The sequence below is a fragment of the Rhineura floridana genome, chromosome 2 (assembly GCF_030035675.1).
Source record: "Rhineura floridana isolate rRhiFlo1 chromosome 2, rRhiFlo1.hap2, whole genome shotgun sequence".
NCBI classification, from domain to species: domain Eukaryota; kingdom Metazoa; phylum Chordata; class Lepidosauria; order Squamata; family Rhineuridae; genus Rhineura; species Rhineura floridana.
The window spans coordinates 89,158,496-89,172,944 of NC_084481.1; the positions used below are offsets into that span (position 1 = coordinate 89,158,496).

Genomic DNA, 14,449 nt, shown 5'->3' on the forward strand with positions numbered 1-14,449 from the left:
CGCTACAATTACATTTCAGTTACTTAAAAAAACCGCCTACAGGGTGCTGGCCTTGGCTGCTGCACATCTAAGTAGCCTAAAACATTAAAAATAAACAAACACATACAGAGGTAGTAGAATAAGTATTTTTATTCATAAGATAGCAATGGTGGTCTCTCCGCTGTTAAGGGGGGTGGGGAGGGAGGCAGAGGCCACTACTCAGATCTTTGCACGTCAAACCAAGTGCAGCGCCCCCAGCCAGCCAGCCAACATAATCTCTCTCACTTAACCACCTCCCAGACCCTGCCCTGCCACCAACTAAGGGACACTCACTCAAGCAAAAAAGTTAAAATACTGCAAATGCAGCACAGTAGCCATGTTACAATTACTCCAAAAATGTAGTAAAATTACTCCTAATTCTATTACAATCAAAATGTAAAGGAATTACCCACTTATTACTCAAAAAAAGTAATGAATTACAAGTAATTCGTTACTTGTGAATGGTTACTTCCAAGCTCTGGTGGAAAATGCTCAAATTGCTATGTGCTTGACTTGTTTAATTAGCAAGCAGTTTCTCAAGACATGCCAGTTATGTTGCTCAGTTTTGGAGAACTGAAATATAGAAAGCCTACATGAGAATAAGAATTCTGCTCAAGACATGTGTCTTACGAAATAAAGTAGCATCCAACCTTATTTGTGGCTATGTTTGTCTTCTGAAAATGCATACAATGAAAATAATAGTAGGTTAAGGTGTTTACTTATCGGATTGATCTTTGTTAACTGTGATCAGGCAGCATTCCAAGTTCTTAAAAGCAAAAACACATGTATGCACACACACACAGTAACACAAGCTTTTTTTATATTGCATCTAATGGAGAGAGTGCAACAAAAGAAAGAACGCACAGTAGACAGGAATGGAAATGGAGATGGACTGCTTTCAAGTCGATCCCGACGTATGGCTACCCTATGAATAGGGTTTTCATGGTAAGCGGTATTCAGAGGGGGTTTACCATTGCCTCCCTCTGAGGCTAGGCCTCCCCAGCTGGCTAGGGCCTGCTCAGCTTGCCACAGCTGCTTGTCCGCAGGTGCCAGCTGGGGGGCAACTGGGCTCCTTGGGACTATGCAGCTTGCCCACTGCTGCACAGGTGGCAGGGCATGTAACCCCTGAGCCACTCACTGTGGGGGTGATCTTTAGCTGGCCCTTGACACCCAGGAGACACGACCGGGGATTTGAACTCACAGACTCTGGACTCCCAGCCAGGCATCATGTAGCAATTACATGCAAGGGCTTGGAAGCAAGACTTTACAACCCAACTTCTCGTTAGCACAGCTAACATGAGGGGTGGTGGTCCTCGGCTCTAAGGCCTTATCATGCCTAATCTTTGGGAGACAACAAAGAAGTGGCTAGGTGGAGCACTACACAGCGAGAACCCCGTAGTTGTCACTCCCCCTTGTGCTTCTTTTCCACCTTATAGCCAGATGCAATCTTGAAACTCTGTGCCTAGGCACAATAGGTGCAAGAGCCCAGGCATGAATAGTGGTATGCAGAGTCATAAGTTCTTACTTTAGCACACCGGACACAACCCTGGCACAGTGGTAACATAGGGGCACAGGTTCCACAACTTTCACTCTGACTCTGGATTAGGGCAGACACTTACAGCAACTACTTTCTCCAGCTCCTAATATGCTCAGTTGCACATAAGGCCTAGGCACTTTATGGAGAGCTGGATTGTGCCCATCACTTTTAGTTTACTGGGTACAGTATCAGAATATTGTGTTTTATCTGCTGTGCCTCCCTTTGCCATGTGTTTTGTTTAATATTACTATTTTATTGTTGTTTGGCAATTTTAATTGTTGGAAGCCACCTTGAGGAACACATATGCATTAGAAAGATGGGCAACAAAAAACCCTTATATGAGCTCTTTTCATGCCCTCTGGAGCAACAGTCCCGGTCAGTTTCCTAGCACTCCACATCAATTTAAGAGCTTAATGCTGCAGTCCTATTTATTTATATATAAAGTATTTATAAGATGCACTTTCATAAAAGTACATTGAAGTGGCTTACAATATATAAAAACACTATAAAATTAAAAACCAATAAAGTCATTATTAAAAATAACAAAAAGCATCAACAGATACTGCACTGGTTGGAAGAAAAAAACTCATGTTAAAAGGCCTGTCTAAAGAGTTCACTTTTCAAGAGATGCCCAAGAGAAAAAAGGCATGGTTCCTGCTGAACCTCTATTGGTAGGGAGTTCCACAGGTCAGGGCATTCCACAGGGCAGGGCCTGCTGCACTAAAAGCTCCATCCCTGGTGGAGGCCAACCAAGACCCGGGGGTGCGGAACCATCAAAAGTGCCCCATCAGAAGATCTCAGAGATCAAAATGGAACACAGGAAGTCAAGCAGTTCTTAAGGTACTTTGGGCCCAAGTTGTTTAGGGCTTTGTGAATTAACACAAGTACCTTGAACCTGGCCTGGTAGCAAATAGGCACACTGATTTGAGATTAAACTATATCTGAACACAGTGGAACATTCTTCTGACTAAAAGTCCATAGGACCATGCCAAAGCTTGATACAATAGCTATGGATGCTATGGCCTGTTTGGCAAATGTAACGCCAATATTCAAAAAGGGATCCAGAGGGGATCCTGGAAATTACAGTCCAGTTAGCTTAACTTCTGTCCCTGGAAAACTGGTAGAAAGTATTATTAAAGCTAGATTAACTAAGCACATAGAAGAACAAGCCTTGCTGAAGCAGAGCCAGCATGGCTTCTGCAAGGGAAAGCCCTGTCTCAGTAACCTATTAGAATTCTTTGAGAGTGTCAACAAGCATATAGATAGAGGTGATCCAGTGGACATAGTGTACTTAGACTTTCAAAAAGCGTTTGACAAGGTACCTCACCAAAGACTTCTGAGGAGGCTTACCAGTCATGGAATAAGAGGAGAGGTCCTCTTGTGGTTAAGGAATTGGTTAAGAAGCAGAAAGCAGAGAGTAGGAATAAATGGACAGTTCTCCCAATGGAGGGCTGTAGAAAGTGGAGTCCCTCAAGGATCGGTATTGGGACCTGTACTTTTCAACTTATTCATTAATGCCCTAGAATTAGGAGTGAGCAGTCAAGTGGCCAAGTTTGCTGACGATACTAAATTGTTCAGGGTCGTTAAAACAAAAAGGGATTGCGAAGAGCTCCAAAAAGACCTCTCCAAACTGAGTGAATGGGCGGAAAAAAGGCAAATGCAATTCAATATAAACAAGTGTAAATTATGCATATTGGAGCAAAAAATTTAATTTCACATATACGCTCATGGGGTCTGAACTGGTGGTGACCGACCAGGAGAGAGACCTTGGGGTTGTAGTGGACAGCAGAATGAAAATGTTGACCCAGTGTGCGGCAGCTGTGAAAAAGGCAAGTTCCATGCTAGGGATAATTAGGAAAGGTATTGAAAATAAAACAGCCGACATCATAATGCCGTTGTATAAATCTATGGTGTGGCCGCATTTGGAATACTGTGTACAGTTCTGGTCGCCTCATCTCAAAAAGGATATTATAGAGTTGGAAAAGGTTCAGAAGAGGGCAACCAGAATGATCAGGGGGATGGAGCAACTCCCTTATGAGGAAAGGTTGCAGCATTTGAGGCTTTTTAGTTTAGAGAAAAGGCGGGTCAGAGGAGACATGATAGAAGTGTATAAAATTATGCATGGCATTGAGAAAGTGGATACAGAAAAGTTTTTCTCCCTCTCTCATAATACTAGAACTTGTGGACATTCAAAGAAGCTGAATGTTGGAAGATTCAGGACAGACAAAAGGAAGTACTTCTTCTCAGCGCATAGTTAAACTATGGAATTTGCTCCCACAAGATGCAGTAATGGCCACCAGCTTGGATGGCTTTAGAAGAAGATTAGACAAATTCATGGAGGACAGGCCTATCAATGGCTACTAGCCATGATGGCTGTGCTCTGCCACCCTAGTCAGAGACAACATGCTTCTGAAAACCAGTTGCCGGAAGCCTCAGGAGGGGAGAGTGTTCTTACACTCAGGTCCTGCTTGCGGGCTTCCCCCAGGCACCTGGTTGGCCACTGTGAGAACAGGATGCTGGACTAGATGGGCCACTGACCTGATCCAGCAAGCTCTTCTTATGTTCTTATGACCATCACAAGTAAATAGATAAGAAAAGGATGACCACCTCTTCCTACCTCTCATGCCATGGTATTAACCACCTTAACTAGACCCATGCCACACACACTTGCAAGCAATTCTGTTTTTCATCAAACAAAAGGTTAGAGAGATATACCTTACAGCCTCAGCAATGGATTCATTTATCTTGTTTATCTTCAATAAGATAAAGCTTACTTGCAGAAAGGATCTCATAGGTGGAGCAGGAACAGTATACTTGGGTGGAGCAGGAACAGTATCCTTGGGCATAGGTGTAATAGTATATCCCATCAAAAGGCTAAGGGTGACCACTGTAGCATGTCTCTTCTTTTAGATATTATATTCAGTGTTGTAAAAACATTATACATTGGCTAGATACATGTACACACATCCAGTTACTATAAGCATACATGCTACTTACAGAACTTTTCTTCAAGATGCATGAAAAGGAACAAGTGAAGGATAACACAGAGAACTATTTCTAAGAGAAGATATGGGACATCCCTCTCCAGAGTTATGCTTGGCTCAGACGGTCTTCACTTGGAAAATAGGCACATGATCCTCTTGATACTCTCATGCATTTTAACACAAGGGCATGCACATACATGTCCTCTAAATGGGAAGCAACTTGGGGTAGACCAAGGAACTAAAGGCTAGTGGTTAACTAAAGACAGGAAGAGAAGAGAAGTGAAGGGGAGGATGTGCAAAGAGGGAAGATGTTATACTTGTCTGGAGTGCCTATTTTACAAGGACAATTTGGGGGTGTTAAAACTGTCTTTTTATACATTCCTTTTCTGTTGCTATGGGTTGCCTTTTTGTATTTAAGTGGCCCTGTGCCAAACTCAGAATAGAAGGCACCAGATGGAGGGGAACAGTGAAAAGCCAACTAAACAGAGTAAGGTGTGAGCACATCTTGGAGGAGGAGGGGGCATGTGTTTCATAAATGCAAAGTCACTTTCCTTCCTCACTCATTTGAGTTTGAGGCACGAAGATAGAACCAAAGCAGAGAAAAAGGATCCAGCTGGTGGACTGAATCCTGATCTCTTTGACAGGTGAGCAGGGTCATCGGGTAACTTCAGAAGAAAAATCAGAAGTGCACTCCCATATATTTCCTTCTTTTACAGGAGCAGCTTGAATCAAGCTTCGTATGTAAAGGAAGATCCCTACTGCAAGTGGAAATTGCATGCAGCACTGATTGTGCCTTTATAGCCATAGCTTTACCTGCTCCACATCTGACATCAGGTGTGGAGCAGGTAGACGTGGCTGGGAGAAAATGGCTTTGTTGGCCAAATAAAACCCCAGGTGAGTTTGCCATCCCCGAGATAGACAGATGTGCTCCAACTCAGCTCTACAAGCTCACATTGCTTTGGAATCAGTGCCTTCTGAAATACGTACAAATAATAATTTCAGTTCAAATCTTGCTCTGTTGTGTTGATAGAATCATTTATATCATTTATAACAACAGTGCAAGATTGAGTATACTAATGTCATAATTTGTGAGTCATAAGACAGAAATATTTGCCGAGTTATAGTCATAAATTATTCCTCATACACAGGATTTGTTTGAATGCTAAGAACAAGCACCACCAGTCAGAGGAAGTAACTAGAACTATCTCTAGATGTCAGAGTGCAGCTTACATACAGGAGTTCAGTGTAAGTTTCTTTTTAAAAAATGCCATGAAGTTGGCATTTGCTTCAACTTTCCCAATATCAAAATATTTCTGCTCATAGTAGCAGTTATATAAAGAAAGCCTAACTGAACTGAACGTCAGATCGGTTTAGAAATGCATCAGCACAGGAACAAACTTGCATGCGATTGTGAGAGACTGCTGCAAACTCAAGGCTATAATTAGAACTGGCCCACTATATCATGTCATTGAGTAGATGCTGCAGGCATCTCTCCCTTTTATCTAGAATACCAATGGACTGCACTTTTGTGACCAGGACTGCAATCTATCTCCATCAAAGTAAATAAAGATTCAGGACTGCATACCCAGAAGTGCTGCCTTACAGAAAGTGGTCTATGCAATGTACTTATGAGAAGGAAGTCCCCAAAGGTTACTTTATGTGCAAGAATATATCATTATTCTTCAACAGCCAGCTGAATGATCCAGTATATAACACAAAATACAAAATAATGAAAACCTGTCTCTAGCTAGAATGGATGGCTCAGATATAGTTAGATTCTAAGAAAAAGAGGAAACCACTACATTTCTGCAATATTTCTAGAGATTTTGTATGAATGGAAACTTGCAAAGCCAAATAAGGACACATAAGGTTCCAGTGAGAGCTTCTGGAACAACAGAATGATGTTCCTCAAATACTATAAAACTTAGATGGGGAAACCCAAGATGCATAATTTTGTCTTACTATGAGTAAGTTCAGAAAAATTAAAAATTTAACAAGAAAGGATACAGATCACTACAAGTAGTTTCTATCTGCATGTATTCCATGTCTTGGCACAACAAAAACATCCATTCCTTTTGCAACTGTACTCCAAGATAACAAGGTACTGGCCTCTGAGGTGCCACGTGTACTAAATCAGAGCAGGGCATTATAAAGATGAATCAATATCCATTCTAAATATTTTTTCTAACATTGCATTTCAGCATCAATTTCAAAATTGTAGTTTAATTTTTTTTAAAGGAACTTCACTTCTGAGATTTTCTGTCATACTTAAAGTCATTCTAGTTTCAAAGAGAGGGACGATCCTTTGCCTCTTCCTAGCCCAAACATGCTTTTGTAACATGAATCCAATAGAACAGGACATGACAATTACTGAAGTCTCCATTAGCAAAAGTTGTAAAAACTTCTGTACTGAGAGCTAATGTAGCATCAGGCCAACAACTAAATTCCAGGCAAGGTCACAAGTCTCTTTAACTCTTCTTCATACCAGTGGAGAGTAAAAAAGCTGCAAAGAAACTCCATTTTATAACATTTCTGTAAAAATGCCTCACCTTGATTAAATTGCTCAAGTCAGATTTTAAAAGTGCCTAGGACAATCATCCTGTCTAGGGCTGAGCTCTGCAGGTCAACTATCGGTAAGCTGTGACCCTTCCATCCAGCAGTTGGATCTAACAGACTTGGATTCATATCCCAGCATAGTAATGGAAGAACTGGGTAACCTTGGTCAACTCACCATCCCTTATAGCAGGAGTCCTCCAGACATTGCATGACCCATGGGCAGGAATGATGGGAGTCGTACTACACACACCATTTAAAATTTAATTTCTATATCTCATGCCCCACACCCCTCCAATCTGTTTACGTGTACTCAAGCCCCATCAAACTGCTTGAGGTTTCCCACAGCCACAGGTTCCAACAACCCCCTTTAGCAAATATCAGGTTCAGTTAGCACAAACCTGCAGCGCAAACTAGAAGAAATGGAAATGGCATGTTTGAAACAATGAGAGAGCAGAATCTCTATGAAAGGATAAGGCAGAAGTAGAACAATTAAGGCAAAAGTCTTCTACAATACTTTCCCTGCAGTCCACAGACATATAGCACCCATACAGAAAGCCATACAGATCAAAAGCTTCTATTTATTTCAGTTTGATATTTATTAGTTGCACTAGTCGTCGTAAATAACCAGAGTTATTTTTTCAGCCTCTGAAAACTGAAGAACATCTGCACTGTCTTTTTAAGGCTAGTTTCTGTAGTAAGGCTAGTCAGATACATTGCTAGATCTTTCAGTCATTCCTAAATTCAATTTAACCAGCACTAGCCCTGGAAAGGTGCAAAACAGGCTGTGGTAGGGACAATTTTAGTAACAGTTCCAGCAATGGTTCAGTGATAAAATATTGCCAGAATCTCAACCAGTTAGTTACAGAACTCAACATTAGGAATTTCACTGGGAAGTTACAGTCCCAGGACCCCTTAGGAACTAGCTAATTTATTGTTGCATGAACACTTGTAGTAACAGTTTATTGCATCAGATACATAAAAGCACACTAAGAAGGTGTATATGAACAGTGAGTGATCAATCAAGTTAACAAGGCGAGACTAAAAGATAAGAGGAATGGGAAAAACGTAACAAGAATACTGTTGCACCAAATGGAAGAAAGGGGTTTGGGGGAATGGGGTAGAGGAGAGAAGGTTTGCAGTAAAATTGCCACATACAATCCTTATATTCAAGACCTTGAATAATTCTATCAAATATATTTATGAATTCCAATTATGTAATATCGGATATCAATGTTGGTAGGTTTTGTTTAGCTCTGACTTTAGGACTAATAACTAAAGTGTTTGGGACCCCTGAAATACTCCCCTGCTAATTTGCTCATTCCCCATTTTCAATATCCAAATTATGTCTATCCAAATTATGTCTACTGATCATCTTTTGTGGGAACTGGCCTGTGTAAACCATGTTAACTTGAGTCTCACCAAGCTGTCTTACAAAGCAATCCTAAGTGAGATGGAGATTTAAGTGGTATATCATCCACCACTTCCAAAGGCCTGCAAGCATGCTCTGGCCAGGGCAGGAGGTGGGGGGTACTTTTTATCCCTTCCCTTTCAGGCAAGTTTAATTTTTTCCCTTCTATTGAAGCCAGTGAGAGGGATATAAACTATACCACTTTCAAGCTGGCATAGTTAAGGGGCCCTATCTTAGGCATGCTTACTCAGAAGTAAGATTTTCTAAGTTCAATGGGGCTAACTCCCAGGTAAGTGAGCGCAGGACTGCAGCATTCATCTTTGTTAATGCTACATAGACCATCACAGTCACTTATCATTGTGATTTGAAGATACACGTCAATGCATGAGACCAATGCATGAAAGCAATGGGAACAACAAAACATTTTGTTTTAATGTATTTTAAGGTCTTTTTATGATTTTAAAGTGTTTTTAGCATTTCTGTTTGCCACCCTGGGCTCCTGCTGGGAGGAAGGGCGGGATATAAATCAAATAAATAAATAAATAAATAAAATATAACTCCACTGCACACATGAATCTTCAAAGCAATTTGAGGATAATATCTTGCTTATTCATGATATGCATGGCAAAAATATCCCTGATCCCCTGACTGTCTCCTCACTAAAGGTCTATCACAACAGGGAACCTCAGGCCCAGGGGCCAAATACAGCCCTCCAGGCCCCTCCATCTGGCCCATGGGATTCTTTCCCCAAGCTACACCTCCTCCACGCCACCCGGCCTCTTTCCAGAGGGTACCACTCACCAAGCCTACTTTGCACCATCTCTGAGTGTTTTTGCCTGGCTGGAAGGTGTCCTGGAACTCTAATAATGCCTCTTGCTTGCCTAGATGGAGGGGTGTACAAGTGTGTTTAGAAACTAGCCTACTGTACACAGGTAAAAATCACATTTGTTGCTCTGCCCACTTTTGCCTATGGCCTGCTCACCACTGGCACGTGGCCCCCAAAAGATTGCCCAGGAAGGAATGTGGCCCTCGGGTCTCAAAAACATTCCCCACCCCTGGTCTATCATGTCTGCTTACTAAAGAGCATTCCACTGAGAATGACAAATATAGGTCCAACATTTGTGTGCTCTCTTTAGGAACCTGACGCATATGAGATGCATGTATCCTGGTTTTCACAACATATTTTCAAGGGTTTTTTTTTAAAAAGGGCACTCTTGTGTTGATAAGTTAACATAATAAGCAGGCAGCAGACTTTAACCTCTGAAAGTACAAATAAAAGATTGCTGATCCTCAATCAGCAAGTTTTGTTTATGTCTGTAGGGATGAAAGTTACAGACCGCCCTTTGAGGTCTGGGGTCAATTGCCAAATGGATATTTATCATTCAGGAGCTTGGAATGAAACCCGTAGACTCATTACACATAGAATTTGGAAGAATATACTGAAAACAGTTGACAGTGACTTTTGGTTGCACCTATCCATGCCTGCAATACATGGAATGAGGTTGCTTGTTGAGTTAACTGAAGTGACAAAGGAAATCTACTCAAATAGCATCAAGACACTACTTCAGTCAACCTAATCTATACTGAGCAGCTTCATGGAGAGAAGTGAACATTGAAGACTTTATAAAACAGAACCCCAGAAGGGAGGAACTCTATTAGGGCCATCAGTCTGATTTGTGCAGAGTTGATATTTTCATCCCAACTTTCCCCAGAATACCCACAGCCTTTTTTGCAATCAGCAATGGCACCCATTTCTTGCTGTGGATTATTTGTATTTCGTTCTGGATTGGCAGCACAGACCTCAGTGGAAGATTAAACAATACCGAAGCCCTCAGCAGGAGAATTCTCTGTCTTATTCATTGTTTCACTTGGGCAACCTTCCTGACTCTCATCAGGGACAAAATAACCTTGCCAACCTCTTAATTTGGGAATTGCATACAAATTTAGCATTCCAATCCCCAATCAAGAAAAGGATTTGCAAATAAATGCAGTTCATGAAACTTACACATAGAACAATAAAAATCAGCACCTGCCTCTTTGACATACGAGAACTGTTCTTGCCAAAGTGTGTTTCAAACCAATTTCACATCAATTTGAGAAAGATCTTAAGCCACTCCCCCCCCCAACTCCTCACACTTGAATCTAGCAAATGCCAATTCCTTCAGTTATCCATCTCTGCTTATAATGGAAAATCTTCCATCTCACCCATTCATGTTTTGCAGTTGGAGTGTAATACCAAAACAAAGAATATTAAGTAAAGATAAACTTATTTTTTCTATTGAAGAGCTACTCTTCATTTGAGTAAAACCATTTCCAGTAACTCACTACAATCTTACCTTATCTGATGGAGTCCTACGTTCCTTGGCTCAGCTGTTTGAGCTTGTTCTGCTATTTTTCCATGGACATCCCTGGTTTTAAAATATCACCATTCCTCACTTCACACTTTTATGGTTATACTAGTGTGGTTACGCACTATATTTCTATCTACCATCTCTTGGTACCATATTGAGCAACACAGAGAAAATATGCAGAAAGTTGTGTGTGTGTGTTTTAAAGTGTTATCAGGAAAGTTGCTACAAAAGCTTTTAAACATTATATTCAAGCAATACTGATGAAATAAAGGGCTGAGGCAAACTATTTACTATAGCTGAAAGATAATTTCAACCAGAGTCCATATTCATCTGACATTCCTCTGCCCTGTTTCCACACTCCATATATTCCATAATGCTCATGGTTTTCTGAGTGCTATGCAGTACACTACTCAGGTAAAGAACTTTCATTTTGTTTCAGGCTGCTATCCTAAATCTATCCTAAATACATTTACTGAAAAGTACATAGGAACACAGGAAGCTGCCTTATACCAAGTCAGACCATTGGCCCATCCTTCTAGTTCAGTGCTGTCTACTCTGACTGGCAGAGGCTCTCCAGGGTTTTAGTCAGGAACTTTTCCCAGCTCTACTTGGAGACACCAGGGACTGAACCTGCAACCTTCTGCATCCAAGGCAGATGCTCTACCACTGAACTACAGTTCTACCCCTCAGTGAGCAACACTGAATTTAAATGAGCCTACTCTTCAGCAAACATGTTTAGGACTTTGTTGCATCCATATGTACAGTTATGTACGTTTGCATTTATATATTCAGCAGAGTTTGATGGGAGATTATATGGTCAATAACTCGTTACAGGGACAAATCATGACAAAGGCTACCCTCACTTAAAATAAGTATCATGCAAGTGAGAAGCTGTATTTGTTTATCCATATTGTTTGGACACTGGATTTTAGGGCACCCCAAATCATAATGTGACTGATACAGACCCACACATATCCTTCTTTCTCTACATCAGCCAGAGTCAGTTTTCATATCATTGTGATTGGCTGCTCATGCCAAGTGGCTTTAGCTACTGCTGCCTAGATATGCATTTTAAGCAATAAATTGCCATACTCTCAGGGCATAATGGGCAATACTGAACTAAGTCACTCAGAGTAGACCCACTGAAATCAACAGATTTATATTACTGGTATTCCATTATTTCAAAGGGTCTACTCTGAAGACTGGATTTCACGCTATAGCAAAGATGGACAGCCTGCATCCCTTCAGATGTTGCGGGACTACAACTTTCATCATCTCTAGATCCTGACCATTGGCCATGCTGGCAGGGGCTGATGTAATGGTTCCCCATTCCTGTCCTATAGCTTTAGTTGCCTAGATAGGACAAGTCAATAGTAGGTGAGCAAAGAAAGTTATAACTCACGTAGTGTCATCCCAAGTTGCTTCACACTTCATATGGCAATCAGGTCTGACACAGGTATACAGCAGACATCTAAATGGCAGAACATGTCCTTAAACATTCCTGATTACGGAAGCCAGCAAACCACAGCTGGAAATAATTCTTAAATACAGATTCACTGTGCGTTTAGGGATATATACTTGCTATTCACATGTTGGGTGTGAGAAACACCAGCGTAATATCTGAACTCACAGCAACTGCAACACAAGAGTGTAAAACAGCTCTTTGAATTATCGTAAATCACACAGAATAACTGAATTCTAAACTGCACCAGAATGTATTTGATGGGCCTATATTTTTGAATGCTGCTGCTGCTTTCTACTCTTTTTTCCCAAAGGCCTCCATGTTGTACTTAACCAGCATGTCAGAGGCCAAGTTTTATCAAGCCTTTTCACAGATATCGTTAATTGCATGCATGTAACTTTTAAAATAGAAAAGCACTGAAATACAAGACTCTTCACCTGCAGTCTCATGGTATAGTTCAGAAGTCTATCATCCTAGCATACTACTTCACTTCTGCATAATGGGCAGATCATCTCTTTGTTTTACCTATCCCCCAGATCCAGCCCCATAGATCCACTTCTATCAAATGTACATGGGTATGCCAAACCACCCAAAGAACCTTATACGCAAGGCTTTCCTAGCAGTTGTTCTACACTGCAGCCCTTCCCAACCTTTTGGTCCCCAGATGTTGCTGGACTACAATTCCCCTCATTCCTGACCACTGGCCATGCTGGCTGGGGCTGTTGGGAGTTGTAGTCCAACAACACCTGGGGATGCAAAGGTTGGGAGAGGTGACAGCAAAGCACCCATCCTCCCTCCTCTCAAGTTCCCCATTGTGCTTGTTGACCCACTGCCATCCATTCATTTCCCCACCACTTCCACTTCCCTGCTCAGCACTGCGCCTGCTTCCTACTTCCACTCTTACTCCCCACCTCCTTTAAGGCCCGCTCTTATCCCGACAGGTATCTCCCCCTCCCGACTTGCCCACATCCTGGTTGGGGATACTCAGTGGCGAAGGAAACACCTGTTCAAAGACATCATTAATGACTCCCTGTGATCCAGGTGACAGCCCATCTAGCAGAAGAACCTTTGTTTAAAGCAAGTCCTGCGTCTATTCAAGGTTCAAGGCAAAAGGCGGACTGCACATGCTCAGAGGACAGCGTCCTAGGACTGAAAGCAGGCTCGGGTGTTCATTTGAAGCCCTACGTCCCTCGTCCCCCACGTTTCCTTGTCTCACATCCTCCCCGAAGCCCACCAAAAGCCTCCTCCCCCGCGGCCTCTTCCCTCCACTCACCCGTCCCGCGGTGCTCGAAGCTGGCGGCGCCGTATTCGGTGGCGTCACTCCGTCTGGCGCAGGTACCCTGTCCCTGCATTAGCGCCTGGAGGGGCAACTCGGCGCCCGGACGCGGGTAGCAGCGCAGCCCTGAGGCGCAATGCTGCGTGTAGACTCCGCAGGGCTCCCCCTCGAGGCGGGCGCAAACCGGGCAGCAGCCACAGCCGGACTCCCGCACCAGCTCCGGGCAGGCGGCAGAGTCGGGTCCCGACGAGGCGGGCGGCAGGGAGCAGGCGGCTAGGCGCTCGGCTGTGCACGGCGGGCAACGGAACAGCACCTCGGGCAGCGCCAGTCTCGCCGCCGGCAACGACGCCCACAAGCTCAGCCCGAGCCACAAGTAGGAGCTCACGACGATCCGCTGCAGCTGCACCATCCTGACGGCACCGCTTCACTGAGGGAGCGACCAAGCGTCCGCCGGCCGGGCAGGTGCTACTATGCGAGCGATTGGCGGGAGCCCCGACTCCTCTGGGTCCTAAAGGCAGGCACGCGGGTGGTGTGCTCTACCCCACCCCTCGCGCTGTGTGTAAGGTTTGTACGTTCACGCCCTGCCTGCTACTGGGCTAAATCCGAAGCACACTGAATTGGAGCTTCCCGAATGGGGTAAAACTGCATCGGCTCCGGCTGAAGATCTCTATCTCCTTACCCGCCTCCCCGCCCTTATGAGAGAGCTTCCTTAGCTGTTTCAGTTGCGTGACAGGCAAAAATTCAACAGGTAAAACTTTCTCCGGGCAGTAATCTGTATCCCAGCTTTCCTCTCCAAGGAACTCAGGGAGAGGGACACTTCAAGGTTATGTATGATGGCACTGAAAACGAGCCACAGG

The 14,449-nt window shown here is 43.1% G+C and overlaps 1 protein-coding gene across 2 annotated transcripts in view; it reads right to left on the reverse strand.

Annotated features, from left to right (window-relative positions):
* The window catches only part of IGFBP2 (insulin like growth factor binding protein 2), a 96,065-nt gene extending 81,971 nt beyond the window's left edge, over window positions 1-14,094 (reverse strand). The window contains exon 1 of one of the 2 annotated variants that reach the window (XM_061609227.1): window positions 13,590-14,094. In XM_061609227.1, coding sequence (XP_061465211.1) covers window positions 13,590-14,001 — 412 coding nt within the window. In that variant the 5' untranslated portion in view covers window positions 14,002-14,094. The remainder of the gene's footprint in view (window positions 1-13,589) is intronic. The other variant, XM_061609226.1, reaches the window with a different exon arrangement.
* Between the last annotated feature and the right edge of the window lie 355 nt (window positions 14,095-14,449).